The 17,894-nt window shown below is 31.9% G+C and overlaps 1 protein-coding gene across 1 annotated transcript in view; it reads left to right on the top strand.

Annotated features, from left to right (window-relative positions):
* The window catches only part of LOC108917098 (lipase member H), a 9,948-nt gene extending 1,734 nt beyond the window's left edge, over positions 1-8,214 (top strand). The window contains exons 3-4 of the mRNA XM_018723536.2: positions 3,577-3,957; positions 7,949-8,214. Coding sequence (XP_018579052.1) covers positions 3,577-3,957; positions 7,949-8,139 — 572 coding nt within the window. The 3' untranslated portion in view covers positions 8,140-8,214. The remainder of the gene's footprint in view (positions 1-3,576; positions 3,958-7,948) is intronic.
* The last annotated feature ends 9,680 nt before the right edge of the window (positions 8,215-17,894 follow it).

Here is a 17,894-nt window from a genome sequence, read left to right as displayed (position 1 = left end):
GAATCAAAGAAGCAAATAAATTTCAAAAATGTCACCTTTCCACTCATAATTGTAGTGATACAACAGCGGTACCGTTCTGACACATATTATATAAATATTAGTTTTTGTAAATAACAAATCAGTAAAAACAATGCGAAACTAGCACGACGCCACACAATTATTTACATATTCCAATAACATAACCTCATTACTGATCTGAGGCTGGAAATCTGTTGGGTTGGTACTTCCGAACTTCATGAAGAAATTGACGAAAATTAGAACATGCATTACACGTGTCCAATTTCTTGATGAAGCGACTTCATGAATTAATTGATCAACAAATTGTCAATGTAAAACAGCTATTAGGCAAGTAAAAGAAAAAATTTTTACGTCAACGAATTCTGTATAAATCGCATTGCCTTATATAAAAAAGAATAAATAACAATACAGTTCAGACATCTATATATAAAGCATTCTATAAATCTAATACTAAAAGTAATACATTGTATTAAAAATTTAGTTAGAATTTTCTGTGGGTTTTAGATTTTCCCTATCAGAAGTAGATAAATGCAACCCAGTTCTAAGTATTCTTTTAAGAGGCTTTGGGAATATATGTACATGTATATTCGCGTTCTCTGAGGGTACATAAAAGAGAAATAGTAGCTTTTGCAGAATATAAAACGGAAATAATTTTCATCCCGAATCGCTCAGTATTGGATAGACGTGGAAGTTCTATGATTATTATTTTTAAAAAGAAATCGTACCTGAACATAATTTTACAGTTTTTTTGTTTCATTGTTGAAGCTGAAGACAACAGCAAATATCTAAAATTGGAATTTTAATTATAACAGGAATGATAGGTATGAGTAAAGAATTATAAAATTGAGCAATAATAATTTCTTAAGGATATACTTATTTCTTTTTAAATGCCATTCCCTGGCTACCAAAAAATCTTTAACTGTGACATAATAATACTTAATAAATGGTATGGTTTCATAATGGTATAAATAAATAAAAGATAATAAAAGTTACAAATTTATTTATTTATTTCCACATTTCTATTAATATGTTCACCAGAGTAAGCTTTTTGCTGTATATAGGTCTATCGTCCACTTTAAGTTTGACCCATTCCTTATTTACTTTACAGAAAAAAAATCTTATACAATGAAAACGAGTTAGAGAGTTAATCAGGAAAAGATTTCTTTGTGTATTTGTACATACCTATCTATTTAGATACCTATTTTTTTTCGTGAGTTCGGTGATAGTTGGCTTAATCTATCTCTAACAATAAGAAGAAAAGAGATGTGACTAAACGAATGTGTTAGACAGGTATTATGGCTTTGGTCATATAATTTACCTTACACTAATGGCCATATGTCACATATTATTAGAGATTACCTATCACATCTCATATCGCTGTAATCATAAGAAAGTGTTCTATGAACTATAAAAAATGTACACAGTATTTTATTCCAAATAACCCATCTTAGGTATATATTTTGCCCATTTTTCAAAATTTGATATTATACCGGGTGTTCCACATAAAAGTCCTCAACCTCGTATCTCGGCAACGGAAAGATATTTTGATTTTGAAAAAAACAGATCATATAGCTCACGATGGCTTCATCAAGAAGTGCAACAATTTTTCGTTGGCAGGAATTTTGTGACAAGGTTTATCTGATACTTTGTTCAATTCTAAACACTTTTTGTCAGATTCCTATTTTCAAAAAATTTAATAGCTTCAGAGATATCAGGCTCTTCAGTCGGTGAGGACCAAACTCAGGCGAGTTTCAAATTATTATTGCCTTACACAATGAAACAATAATTATCCAAGTCGATTTAACAATTTTTTAAGGAACAGTGAAATAAAATATACTACAACAAGTGTTCAAAAACATTTCCATTTTCGCTAATACATATTTCAAAGCTACGCCGTAGTTCCTGATCGCAAGAAGAAAGTAAAGAGCAACGGGTAATTGCCGCACAGTTAGCATAAATCTTATTTATTTAGTCCGCCATATTTTCTATTGGCCCCGTATACACCATATTTTTTAATATCTCCCCATAGGAAAAAATCAAGAGACGTTAGATCTGGCACTCTTGCTGGCCATCTAATTGGCCCATTTGTACCAATTCATCTTCCAGGGTAGGATCTGTTCAAGTACTCTGTAACTACCTGTGAAGCACCATCTTGTTGCCACATATCGCGTCTTGTTGCCACAGAAATATCTTCTAATACATTTAAAATGTCGTTTTGCAAAAAATTTAAATACCGTGCACCAGTTTGAAATATTTCTAATTGAAGTTTGAAGATTATTTTCCACATGTTGTAAAACTTCCGCTATTGTTAGATCATTTATCACTGTATTTAAACGTTTACGTTTAACATTACAACTTTTCCTTTCTTTTCAAAAATGTTTTCTGGTCTAGACATCTTCTGTTAGGGCATCATGCAGAATATAATCTCACTGCAGCTCTGAAATGTTCTCTTCATTCACCATAAATGACCATTGGACCATATTTTCACTTAAATTAGCCAAATTTCTAGTTCTCATAAGATACAATTAACTGTTTTGTCGACTTGTATTTCTGAGTGACATTAAACAAAATTTTTGTTTCCTTATAATCAAAGCCTACTGTGATGAAGTTTCGTTATACATCCAGGATTTATTTTAAAATAAGCCTACAAATAATTATGATTAGTGGGACCGCCTAGCCGGGTGTCTTGGCCGATGGATTTCGATCGGCCGAGGTAAGCATCACGGACGCTGGCTGGATCTTGGATGGGTGACCTAAGACAGGCTCGGGATGTGGCTGTGGCGGCTTACCAGAGACCTGGGTCCCTCAACACCTTCCGACTGCGTGTGGTCCCCGATAAAATGGTAATAAGAATAGAGCAATAAATTTCTGTAACTTAAGATCAAACTATCATACATAAAAATTGTACGAAACTTTGCTACCAAGCCACCCGTGTAGTAATAGGATGGTTTGAAGAAAAGTACTAGAGTTATGAAAGGGGCCTAAGTGCCGCGATGGAGAAGCAATTACGCGAAGTTTCTGATGTTGAAATACTTGCCAATTCGTAGAGTATTTTCGTGACGATCCCCCGGAGGTACTGACAACAATTAATTAATAAATTCATTTCAATGAAACTCTGGGAGAGAATGTGATGTAGCATATTTTCTATTTAAGATATTTTATAAGTTACAAATTGTCTGTTCACTTTAAATCATTTTTATTTTAGTTTTACCAGAACGTTCTAGGATGAAATCAGCTGTTAAAAATTTGTCATTTATTAAAAAGTTTGTCAAAAACGCGTGATATTATTTTTAGAGATTTTAAAAATTTCCATTAATTTGTATTCTTATACCTTTCTGTTTGTTGAAAAACAGTGCAGAAAACAGGAGGTGAACCACCCCGGATACTTAAATTAAATACCTTTTCTATTTCAAAAGATATTACAATTTCTTTCATAAACGCATTTTTTTTAAATTAATGTATTTTGTACGTATATTCCAAAACCTCTTAAACTTCCGTCAACAGCCAATATAAATACCGTCCAATGTAGAACCTCCTATAAAAATTCCTCTGTTCCAGTGGACTGGTGCCTGCCCGCGCCCCCGGAGTCGTCGTCCATAAACAAAGCCCATTCCGCAGGATTGGCGGTAGCGGATTTTATAGCTACAATATTTAATAAAACCGAAGAGGATTACTTAAATATTCACTTAGTGGGAGTCTCTTTGGGCTGCGAGGTTGCCGCCTCGGCGGCCGAGCGCCTCCGCGATTTATCCGGAAGAAAAATAAACAGGATTACTGGCTTGGATCCTGCTTATTACTTAATTAACGACAAAGGCGAGCAGAGGAAACTCGCGGCGGGAAATGCAGATTTCGTCGATGTAGTCCACACGAATTTAACTGACATCTGTGAGCAAATAGGTCATGCCGATTTCTGTGTGGACGATGTTGGTATAAATAAGGGCAAGTATATGTTTTGAGCTACTTCTATCCTTTTTTTTGTTTCAATAAATTTATTTGTATAAAAAATCAAAACAATCTATTTTAATAAGGTAAGTAAGGAGAATAAGGATCAATGGATATTAAAGTCCAATAATTTCTTTTTCATTATTTTTAAAGTTACGGTAATAGCAGGTACCGCCATTTGCTGAACTGTACTATAGAGGGTGATTCATTTATTTGTTGAAAAAGTGAGATTTACGGCAAAAAATATTTAAGAAATGTTGCTATGAACATGCGTTCTGTCTGGAAACGCTGCGTTACAAAATAAAAAAATATATATATTTTCTAAAATACCTCTGAGGATATTTGGCATAGAATGATGAAACTTGGACTAACGGTTTACCGAATTAGCGTAAAAATTCTCTAAATTCGAACATAAATTCGTTAACTAGTCGTGGAGATTCCAGAGGTCACTATAACTAAGAACTCAGTAAATATTATATCACTGATTTTCGAAAATTGGAATTTTAAGAAAAAAGATCCTTTCTATTTTATTCAACAAAAACAAAGACCATTTTCGAGTTACTACCTTTTATAACATGCGTTGAACTACTATTGAACTATTGAAGGCGTAAGATTTTATTTTTAAATGCGATTTTATATAAAATGTAATTATGTAAAGTACGTAAAAATCATTAGCGTTGAAATCAAGTTAGTAGGTGGCACAGCTCTGATAGAAAAAAAAATGTAAAATGTTCAAGCTAATGATTTTTTCGAACCTTCTACGATTACAACGTACGTGAAATCGTAGTTATTAGAAATAAGTCTTAAGAGCATTTTTTTTGCAAATGAGTACTTTTATAGGTAACATTAAAATAAAAAAGTAATAATTTGAAAATTGTCCGTTTTTTCCAAGAAATTGGAACATATACAGGGTGTATTTAAATGGAGGTGCACAAATGATACCAGAGTTCCTTGGGTGAAAATAAGTTGATTTAGCCTAACATACCTATATCCCAAGTCGCATAATAAAAAAGATACAAGGTGTCAAAATGAAAAATAAAAAATGGTTTTTCCTTATTAATTTCTATAATTTTAGTCAGAAATGTTTAAAATTTTCAACAGAGAGGTTTTTTAATGATGGGAAAGGTAATATAATTATGATTTTGGAGTGTCGAGTACGAGGCGCCCTCTACAGGCAACGTTATGTATTGAATATGTAGTAACTTTTTTGCCGACCCCCGTATACAGTTTTTAGTAACAAAATATGAAATATTGGACTTTTTTGAACATAAAAGGTATACTTATTGAAAATGGTTAAAGCCAACCGTTAAGGAGATATTTTTAATTTCATAAATTAGTAGTACGGATTTATACCTCCACGAATACCAAGGTTCGAGTGGCTTAAATAAATAAATAACAAATAGTTTAAAGTGTTAATTGATTTTAGCCACTATTTACCTGCGTCCTAGATATTAAATAGTTTTGGAATTGAATAAAATAACCAATTATGTATACTAATGACGAGTATGTCGATATGTTGCAAGTATTTTTTGAATGTTACAAGAACTGTGCTGCTGCTGTACAACTTTATCATGCCAAATATCCCAATTGTCGTGTTCCTGCTAGAAAAACTTTTGCGGCGGTAGAAAGAAGACTTCGGGGAAACGGACACATTCAACCTCGTCCTGAAAGTACTGGCAGAAGACGTCTTATTCGTGATGTAGAACTTGAAGAAGTTGTCCTTAGCAATTTACAAGATCAGAATTCTGAAACAAGCACCAGAAAATTGGCGACACAGTATAACGTTTCACATACTACGATTTGGAAAATTGCGAATGATCCATCTACAACGTGTGCAGGAATTGACTGCTGCGGATTTACCTAACAGGATAGATTTTTGTCAATAGTATATGAAGATTTCAAGGGAAAACAGAAATATTTTATCCAGTATTTTATTTGGTGATGAAGCGTCATTTCAAAGACATGGTTTAGTGAACCTTCACAATAATCACACATGGTCCGACGAAAATCCTCACCAAGTTTGTACATCCAATCTCAACATAATTTTAGTTTAAATGTATGGGCAGGAATCATAGGAGATTATCCTACTGGTCCGTTTATTCTTCCTCGGCGTCTCGGCGGAGCCGAATATTTGAGATTTTTAAATGAGCAACTCCCAACACTGCTTGAAGACGTATCACTAGCTATCTCTAAAAATATGTGGTATGCACATAACGAAGCTCCTGCTCCTGGTACATTAGCTGATTTATCTATGTTGCCGATAACTTATGAATATTAAAATATTTTCCAGCTTAGAACTCGGTAAAACGAAGCCACTGGATCAAAGATTATTGCTAAATTGTTTATAAATCAACGGTAAATGCCAATAAACTTTCACCGCTTATAACTCTCTCGAGAACCAATAAACGCAATGTAACTTTTTTTTTTTAAAGAAGCGTCTTTCCGAGTACTTTAAAATTATAATTTTTGAAAAAAACTAAATTGCAAATTGATAAATGTAATTTAATTATTTGTTTAAAAATAAAAAAAAGAATGTTGACTTTAAAAATTTACTGCGGCCGTCCTAATCAACCGATTTAAATTTTTCAAAAACCATTTGGTTGCGCGATCCTTTCTATGTGAAAAAATTTTCAAGTATCTAGTTCTAGATGCTTCATTTGAGGCTGTACAACATTTTGAAAATTCGAAAATTTTTTTTTAATTTTTTTCAAAAAATTATTTTGCAAAAACTATAGAACCGATCTTAAAGAAATTTGGTGTGTTGTTTTATTATATTCTAAATTTTTTTTTATCAAAATTAGAATGCCCTCGGGGCAATTAGAATATTTAAAAAAAATTATCCAATTATTTTGCCTTTTTTTCATCAATTATTGCTATTTTGCAACATCGGTAATAAATTTAAACATTTTTAACTTACAGTGTATTGTGCAAAATTCAATACTAAAACTTTTTTTCGTTTTCAATATTCTTCCAAAATGCATAGGTTTCAAGATATAAGTAAAAAACTCAGATAAAATAGGTATTTTAAAAATTTTTTTAAACATTTTTGCAATTTTGAAAATGTTCCGAACCTCGCCCAGATCTAGGGAAAATTTGCTTGCCCTCTCTTACATCCAAGAAGTCGACTATTTCGACAGATCCGCCCTAGTCTATAAGCCTTTAAGTGAAGATGATTATGCAAAATATTGAATAAAGCGGTTTGTTTAGTGCCTAATTGCTGTGAAGGATGACGAATTGATGTGTTTGTTCTGCAGTGACACTATCATTTACGGCTACAATATTTTCTCGTGAACGACCAATACAACTGTAAATGTTAGTTCTTTGATCTAGAATTGAACCAGTTTCTTGACATTTATTCACAATATTTCGAATGTTGCTGTTTGTTGGACAATTTGTTTTTCTATATTTTGTATTTATTTCAACTTCTGCATAACTTTCACCAAATTTAAAATAATTTTTAACAATAAAAACTCATTATTCAATCGTATACCCTTCTAGTACAAAAAAACACAAATGACGGCACATTTAGAAAGATAACTCAAATTTGAATACTCCTCATTTGTGTAACTTCAATGAGTTTAATTGTACTATATTTAAATACACAAATATTGATGCAACTTTAGTATACATAAAAACCACAAAACATCGATGATTTGAAAACACATTTTGTTTTAATTTACTTAGAATAAATCTATTTTCTTTGCCAAAATCAAATTCAAGTAAGAAACAAAATATGTGTATATTTGTATTGTTTTAAGTAATATAAGAACTGAAATTATTGTATACGCTGAACATTATTCTAAAGTTAATTTATAATAATTTTTGCTGCGTATAAAAAAGGTTTTATTTAAAAAAAAACAAGATGCATGGGATGGCACGAGATGGGCTTATTATATATCATCCGGTGCTATCCTCATTTATTTTCTGTCAGCACTAAATTAGGGTATAAATTTTTATCATTCTCTAAATTTGCATAATATTTTTTCAGGTCCCCTTGATGACAGTAAACCGAAATCTGTTGCATTATTTGCCACGTCTGTAAATTCTAATGATATCAGAGCAACGAAATGTGATAATATAGAAAATTTTAGAAGTGGAGCATGCAACAACAGTGAAAGAGTAACGTTTGGGGAAAACATTGACATTAGCGCTCAAGGAAAATATTATATGAAGAATTAAATCATTCGTTACCGTTATTTGTACATTATAAAATAAATGCTTTAAAACTTATTAAAAATTTTCGTATCACACCAAGAAGCGAATAATGCAGTATTAATTTAAGGAAGTAAAATGTGTCGCCAACTTGATAATATGACTCGTATACAAAGTGTCCTAATATTCCGTGTACAAGGAACTAACATGGACTCTTGGTATAAACACCAAATTATTTAATTAATCTTATCTCTACTTAAAGCTGTATCGTTTTCATTCTAAAAGACATCAAAGTTGACAAAAAAATTTATTTCTTTCCAAGTAACTGTAAGACGCTTTGTCCGATTTAAACCAAATTTGATAAGATCGAACCTCTTAGAATACTGACTGAAATAATATCATTTACAAATATTGATGTAAAACCCCCACTTCTATGTAAATATGTTCATTATTAACTAATTTATTAATATCGGCCAACACATTTTTCATACAAATGCCCTTTATTAATTTTTATAATACTTGAAGTGTGCTACATACTCAATCGGAGCATTAGTTCGCAGAGCAGTTATTTTCTACAATATTATTTATAACAAACCTGATTTAGAAACCTGACCTAAGGAAATTAACAGTTAAATTATAGTAACAAAATTTCATTGTTAATTATATCAGTTTATAAGTTGATATCTTAAACATTTTAGTGTTAACTTTTTCAAAACTGATACCGATAAAAATTGGTATTGGTGGTCCCTTGTGCTGCACAAAATGTAATAAAACCCTTTAAAACAAATAGAATAGGTCAATTTATTTGCCAAAGGCGAGATAAATTTGTTTCAATTGATCTTCCTCTTCTTTGTTGGTAGTATGTATATTAACTGGGGGTCCAGAACTTTTGAAACCCACTGTAGTTAGATCACTGTCACTATTTGAATTAACAGAGACAAAGGGGAATTTAGGATTACGCCAGTGGAACAGAAAACCGGAAGGATAAAGTACCTTCCGTAGGGTGTGAGCAAACAATGTTTGATGGATGCTTTCGCGTCACCTCCAACACAGCTCAGACCCTGACCAGATCAGGATAAGCTTTATACACAAGCGGGAGGTATAAAGTTTGTTTGATATTCATATTCCGATTTGTGTACATATCTGTGCATTTAGTAGAGAGGAGACGGTCGATGGGATCTATATTGTGGACATTCTGTATGAGAAGGCTTTTATTGTAGCAAAACCTGAGTGCATTTAACGTTGTGGATGGTAAAGTGGTGCCTTTGTTTGCATGTCAAGTGCTTAGATGGCGTGGCGAGTCATTTTCATTTTTGCATTATTTTACCCATGTTTTATTCTCAAAATTCTTAAAAAATAAAATAATTGGTACAAGGACATATCAAATTTAAATTATAATTAGATTACACGCCAACGAGATAAAACCGAACTTTTTAATTCAATGTTGTAATATGTACAAACTTGATTTAGAAGCTTAGTCACCATCGCAAGTTTGAGTAAAGTAGAAGTGTATTCAGTGCACGACAATGCATCATATTTATATCTCATAAGGAAAAGTGTCAGAAACTCGTGAGAGACTAAGGAGACAGTTTAGTGATGAAACACTGTCTGGCGTAAGCTTTTACAAATGTAGTAAAGCATTTAAAAAATAGTCCAGAACATGTCTAGGAAGAGCAGCAGTTATAACGAGCAATATCAACAATAAAAGACATTGTTAATAGAATTAATAATGTTATTAAAATTTCAAATACTGCTGAAATACGATTGGATGGCTCCATATAAGTAGAAAGGGAAGTATTTTTGCAGTCTATTATGTCTGCTGATAAAACTTGGTTACACTATGTTATCCTAGATCTTTTATTGTCAAAACCAAAGAACAACCATTATTTTGGATAGGAAAACTTGTGTTTCCTAACCTAATGACTTAATACGTTTTTAGAAGAACGCAAGCTCAACTGCTGTTGTTTATACACTGATTATTGTTTAAAATTTCAGCAGTATTTTTCGCCTCCATCCTCTCCTCAACCGGACACCAGTTCTTTAGACCTTTATTTAATGAGATTCTTCGAAAAGAGTGTCAAAAGACAATACATTTTCTTTTCAATGAAGAAGTCGTGGAGATTAAAGACGAGTGTATTGATAAGCTTGAAGAATACGTTAAGGTTATTTTGGTTCTGTTAGCGGATTGTCCAGAACTAAAACAAAACTGCATTCAAAAGTAAGGAGATTATATTGAAAAATAATAATTTATATTTGCAGTTTTCTCCTTATCTTGAAGATAGTCCTCGAGCATGTGACTAGAAGCACTGTGGCCAGTTCTAATCGATTATTGCTTCGTTAAGCAGATGTGTTCTTTGTACAGAGGTCTGCTAATCGATATGACCCTTAGTTCCTACATGTTTACAAAAAAGTTTAAAAAGTAAGCTGAATTTCAGGCGTGCAAAAGTCTTGTATTTACCGGGTATTGCAACGAAGATTAATTTTCCCAATTACAACACTATCAGACTGAATTATTTATCATGTTGTAGAGTGTGACAGAGTCCTGGTTAGCTATTACTATTTCCCCGAGTCTAATCTTGCTCATACTCGGCATTCATCTGTTCTCTTCCGTGAGGGAACATTTAGCATTTCCTTCACTTGATCTTGTCCTGTTCTTGAATCCTAGTTACTTACGATGTTCCTTTTGCACCTATTTTTTCAAAGCACTACACAAAATGCCAAACCCTGACTCTGATCCTAAGATCCCAGATCTCTTTTTTTACAAGTTTACGAGTATCTGCATTTTTATTTAGTGCAATGCTTTTATATATCTACGTATTCACTAGCTCATTTAGCACTTGTAAATAGTCTCAAACCAGTCTAAAGCCTGTAATGTAGCCTAATCATCGGTGTATACAAGTATATAGATCAGCTTACGTTCCATATGCAGCTACAGAGAATATAGCTATAATTCATTTACCTCCTGGGCTCCAATCTTACTGTTCCAGATCTATATTATTGATCCCCCTTTCTCGTCGATTCAATATTAGTGTTTAGATGTATGGAAATTAAATTTTACTACCAATCTATCGGATCTCATCTCAACCACTGTAGTAATAACCTTCGAGTGCTCATTGTTATAAAACGTTCTAATCATTATTATTTCTGATATGGTATGCTGCCATTGTTGCCTCTTTTTCCATGGCGATATAAAGGATACCATGCAATAAAACTTCTAAAGCAACGACGCTACTCCTCGACTTCTGCTATACAGGTTATATTCTTTATCTATTTATTCTTTTTCTTATGCCCGTTTGCACCACTATTATACTAAGGACAACTTAATGAAGCCGTTCTTTAAGTTATGTTATACTTATTTATTAGTATATTGTAAAGAACATCTTTATAGTGACAACAATGCGGAAATCTAGTAAGATCTAGGAATTTTCTTTACATTATGATGTCCTTCAGTTCTTTTTATTGTTCTTCAGTTCATATCATGATTTCATTATAGTAGAAAGTAGGTACTGATTTTGGGTATTAAACTTTCAACTTCTATCGTTTGTGGATCTTTATAATATAAATATAGATATACGGTGTATAATGCATACCTCCGAAATCATCAACAGTAATTAAATCCCCAGCCGATGCATAAAAACGTAATGTATATGTGTAATAATTAATTCATAGGATTGACAGTATTGCTTCTAAACTGAAGAGTGTCAAATGTTTAATTAATAAACACTGGACATATATGAAAACTAACCTCTCTAGGGAATCCTCGTCCATTATTAATGGTAATGCTAGCAGGCAAGTTTGTTGGGTAAGCGAAATATCTCATATAAATTAAACTTGTTCGTAATTTGGAAATGGTCAAATATGTCATTCATCCGAACATTGATTTTTGTATTTATCTTTAAATTATTATATACAAAACAGAGGCGCAATAACGTACATCTATGTACACAACTACTTTTCGAGTATTTCTGGCCATTCGCGTCGTCGCTGAGACTGTACAATTTCTGGATAGGTTCCAATCATGTCCTAAACTAAAGAAAACCTTAGATAGGCGTTTAACGGAGACTTAAATTTATGCATTTGTTTTCATAATTAAGAAGAGTTTAGCCAACGGTGGATCGACTAACTCTGTAAATGAGCATTTGAGTGGTTTATTTGACCTTGAGTTACCAAATCTCATCACTTTCTCCAGATTCCTCCTTGCTTTCCTTCCAAAAGATATCAGAAAAATAATCAAGAATTATTTCGCGAAACTTAGGGCGACCCTGCATCACCCCACTTGATCAACTGTTTACAATACAGTAACTAGATTAATTTGAGTGCACTAACATAGACGGCGCGGATATGGACTTGTCTTGCTTACTCTTGTTGAGTGTAGATTAATTTACGTTGTTTTGTTTTGTTAAGTCTTTTCAATTGAAAAATTAGAGAAAATGATATTAATGTGCTGGGAGTGCGAATACGATTTAAATATGACTTTATATCTCATATTATAGTAATTTTAAAAGTAACTAATGTATATTTAATATTGATTGAATATTTTTTTTTATAATGATATCGAAATTAAATTTAAAATACCTATTTGAATTAATTTATGTTATTGTTATTATTAAATTCAAATTACAATAAGATAACTATACTTTGATTTTTTTATATATATTCAAAAATTCCCATCTTAGGGGTCAGTTCTAACAATAATATATCACAATTAATTATAGAAACAACAAAATTAAAACTCAAATCATAAATTATATCTGTATTAGAAATCATGAATTCAATGATGGTTCAAAAAAATTCAATATTTCTTTACAAGCAATTGTAAACAATAATTCTCAGGTAACAATATTTACTAAAAATAGGTACTAAATTCTAAATTATTTGTATATACAGCGTGTCCCGCTGTAATGTCCGGAAGAGGGAAACGTTTTTTTATTTGTGGGTTTACGACAAAAAGTCTCTCTTTGTAAAAACTCCTGCTTGTTCCAATAAGGTCAAAACTTTAAAAATATATCTCATTTTTTATGCAGTATGTTCAGTATTTAGAAAAATATTGTTAGTCGCCAAATATTATCAGGGATGTCATTTAGGATCCACAGGGGATTAAATTAATTTTTTTTTTAATAATGCGGGCAGCTAATTTGTATGTACCACTTTATTTGATATTTGCAAATTTATGTATTAATCAATTTCTTAAATTTTATATTTAATAAGTTAATTTGTTGCTAATAATATGAAAATTTACATAAACAAGGAATAATGTAATTTAAATTTACAAAAATAAATTTTACTCAAATTTATTGCCTCCAATTTCTGCATAAATTTTAGCTCTTCTAATAAATTCTCTATAGACATTTTGTATTTTGTATAAAGGAATATTAGCAATTGTTCCTCTGATTCTGTTTTTAAAGTATCCACATTATTACTAAGAGGTTCAGCATAAACTTTTTGTTTTAGATTGCCCAACAAATAAAAGTCCATTATTGTCAGATCAGGACTTCTAGGAGGCCATGGAACAGGATTTAATCGTCCTATCCATCGATCTTTAAAATGTTGGTCCAACCATACTCTAACCATAATTGTAGAATGAGATGGATGACCATCTTATCTTGTTGAAAATAAGCCCTCTCTCGGTGTGCTAATGGCATATCGTTTAGGTAGTTTAAGAAAAACGTACTTAGTAACTGCAAATAAGAATGATGGTTCAAGTTTCCCTCTATAAAATAGGGTCCAACTATTCCAAAATAAAAAACGGCACACCAAACGTTAACTTTTTTTGAATACCGAATTAATCCGAAAATTAGGATTTTCCGAAGCCCAGTATCTACAATTTTGAGAGCTAACTATTCCATTCGTGGGAAAAGTCGCCTCATCCGAAAAAATAATGTAGTGGGAAAAATTTCTGTTTTCGAGATGGAGCTCACCCACCCATAAACAAAATTCTAACATTTTAGAATCATCCCCTTCTTCTAGTGTACGGACAAACTTTGGTTTCATAAGGATGTATTTTATTTATTTTTAACAATCTTTTTAAATGGGACACAGCATCCGCTATTTTAAACTCCTCTATTATAGCACGCACAATCGTGCCCGCCTTGTTTATAATAAAATTCAACAGAAATTAGTGAAACCTCAAATTTTTAATCCCCTGTGGATCCTAAATGACATCCCTGATAATATTTTTCGATATTGTCAAAAATAATGGTACTTTACTCTTGGCGACTAACAATATTTTTCTAAATACTGAATACCCTGTATAAAAAATGACAAATATTTTAACCGTTTTGTCCGTTTTGGAACAAGCAGGAGTTTTTACAAAGAGTGACTTTTTGTGGTAAACCCACAAATAAAAACCTTTTCCCTCTTCCGGACATTACTGTGGGACACGCTGTATAATCAACTTTATAAAGTAATTTTTTTATACATGTAATAAATTTTTAAAAATATTATGTTTCTAGTATCAAGTTGATTATATACTATTGCATATGCTTGATTGTAATAAATATTAATCTAAATTTTCAACAACTTAGTTAATTAATTGTAAATGTAACTTTTGACAGTTCCTGTCAAATTACTTATATTGTCAAGTGAAACTTCACAATGTCTTTCTATTGTTTATGCATTTGAATATGGCACTATTAAGGTATGGTCAGAGAACACTATACCAACGAGAAGCGACAGAATCGGCGGTTCCTTTGATGTTTTGTGGTCACGCTAGAGTCGACCGATTTGACGGAAACACAATCGTTTACACTGAGAGAAGTTACACTTTTGAATAGATGTACACTGAACGAACTGCATCAGTATCAAACATTATTCATATAATACAAGGATAACTCTGGTAAAATGTAGACAAATTAGGTATAATATATAAAAAAAATAAAACAAGATGTTTTACAACTAATATTTTTATTAAACAGATATATTTTTCTGCAATATTTGAAATAGTTTTTTAAAAATAGGTACCTGACAATGCAATAACTTCTTTGGGATAATCTTCCACAATTTTTGCCTCTAGCTCTTCTTGCCCATTTCTAAGTTGAGGAAACTGTATAGGTATTCCGTTTGGCAATAAGGTTATTCTTACATTCCCTTTACCAATATATTTGGTTTCGAAATGGTGTTCACAAAGCCTATAATTCTTATATACATCCACAATCCTAGGCAATAATATCCACACTCGAACACTGCAAACAAAAATAAAAATTCTCCTAAAGATATTCTCTGTACTTATGCAATACCATATTACAAGAAAACATACCACATTATTTTAAAAATCAAAATACTTTTTCTGATTTACATTTTATAGGTAGGTACTTAAAATAATAATAATAACCTTTCTACTCCTTACGTAATCTCAAAAGGGTTGATCCTTCACTAGTTTTGGATGAACAATCGTAAAAAGCACAATAATAACCATGCATTTTATTGATTTCAAGTTGATTCTAATAGTAGATGGAAACGAAATGCAATACAAATAAATCCACTAACAATTAACATTATACAACACAACTGTCCACCGCCAATAAACTATTTCTCGTTTCTTCTATTTATATTTGACGGCTGACAGCTACTGACAACTGACAACAACACAACCCAATTCGCGCATGCGCATACGAAAACTGTTAACGCAGAAAGCCTTGCTGTCGCTTCTCGTTGATATAGTGTTCTCTGGTATGGTCTTTAATATTGCATCTAGTATCTTGATTCTATGTAAAATAACTTAAAATGTTCAGATCTGTCAAATCTGTAACTTATTTGTGATACTCTAATATTGACTTCTCTCTCTTCACCTCTGGAGGTCCCCTCTATGCATCAACTTGTATGTGATAAATTTCCTTTTGATATTACTATTCTGCTCCACTCACTTCCAACTTTTAAATTCCTCAAATTTGACTTTCCTCACTCTCCTTTTATTATTTTTTTGTAACTAATTTCTTTTTTTTTTGTTTTCCCTTGATCCTCACTGTTCCTCAAGGTCCTTACACCTTCCTTTATATTCTTATAACGTTCTCTTTCTTTCCTTCACTTCTCTTTAAAATTTCCTATCTATTATTTACTCTTATAACATTCTACTAACAAATTTTATATTAATTTCCCTGAATTATTTTTTAATATATTTTATTTTAATTTAAATTACCACTTTTTTAACCTAATATTGATTTTGTATCTGCCTTAACTCTGTCGTTATTTAACAGTTGTTAATTTTAACTTATATTTAAACTTCAAATTTGTGATTTATCTCATTATGTATGCGAATCATTGTTACCCCTGAAGACAATAACCGAATCTCAGTACAGTGTAAAATGCTGTTCAAAAACTACAGAACACCGGTAGAGTAAACCCAACGTATGGACGTCGTGAAGGAAGACCGCAACGTCTAACACATTTTACAGCTTGCTAAGGAAAACCCGAACCGCAGTACCCGCGATATTGCACGTGAACCGGGCGTTTCAAATACTGCAGTGTAGCGGTGTTACAGGAGTACTATTGTACTTTTGTCAAGTATAATTTGCAGCCATGCGTAGAATTTTTGTGGTTAATTTTCTCGGCAAGTGCACAAAAACCATATTATCTCTTTATAGACGACGCTGTTTTACACGAGACAGAATATTGCATCTTCATAACACTCGCTATTGGTTTGTTGCTAATCCTCACGTAGTGGTCTATGGTTTTCGGTGACAACATATTGTAATATTAAAATATAATTTTTGGATGTGTGTGTGATTTTTAGTTTAGATTGTATTTTTAATTAAATTGTATGTAGTATCATACAAACCCCCTACTATATTTTTTTATGTCTTACCTTGTACTTTATCCCTGGCTAGTTGTTGGTAGACACTTGTTATATAGACTATCAGAAAATTCTCAGGAGTCGGTTCTCACAAACTAGTACAATGCAACACACTTTGGAATGAATAGAGTTTGAAATTTAATAAAGTGTTTATTCAAAATTTTGTTATAGGTATTAATTTTGACTTGAAGACTATAAATTCAGATTTATGAATATCTTTTTTATAAAGAATATTTTTAGCAACAAAATTTGCCTTTTTCTGTTCAGCTTACAAATAATATTCTTACATATAATATTCAGGGGCATCCTTACATCTAAACAAGAATGAAAATTAGTCAGAATTAAATAAAATGGCTGTTCATTTGACAGATTTTGTGAGAGCTCTTGGAAATATTGAATTATTTAAGTTATTAGTTATTGAATTTTGCTTATTTTTGTACAGGTAAGTACTGTGGTTTGTTATTTAAACTTTGCAAAGATTTGATGCGAGACAAAGCATGATTTATTTGGAATAGCTAGCGATATGTTAGTGTACTATGTTTTAGGTACCTGTCACGTTGTGAAATTTGTAGTTTTCTTCGCTGGAAACTACGTAAAAACCTTGCAGACTATTTATGGGGCCATTGGAAACTACCTTGGAACTGCTTTCTACTCCTGGTAGCGGAAAATTTTCATGGGCTGCTAAAATAACTTTATCAGGACTCTGGCAAACTATAGATTAACTGGTAAGTATTTAATTTTGTTCCTTGGACTCTTTCTTCTTGTTTTATTCTAAATTTTTCGGGAGCTGCGTCTCCACGCTGTACATCTTGCAAAACCCAAGCCGTAACCAATCAATAATTTCTTTGTTTTTCTCCGCCTTCCTGATTATTCTGTCCCTAGCTTTGCTTAAGGTCCATGCACAGAAATTTTCAGTCTTTGGATGACCTTTTCAAACACTTTTTCACATCACTACTTATAACTAACAAATTTTTAACAAATGTCCCTTTATTTT

The sequence above is a fragment of the Anoplophora glabripennis genome, unplaced genomic scaffold (genome assembly GCF_000390285.2).
Source record: "Anoplophora glabripennis isolate ALB-LARVAE unplaced genomic scaffold, Agla_2.0 scaffold45, whole genome shotgun sequence".
Classification (NCBI taxonomy): domain Eukaryota; kingdom Metazoa; phylum Arthropoda; class Insecta; order Coleoptera; family Cerambycidae; genus Anoplophora; species Anoplophora glabripennis.
The sequence above is the reverse complement of the archived record's forward strand: the minus strand, read 5'-3'. Positions and strand labels throughout refer to the sequence as shown.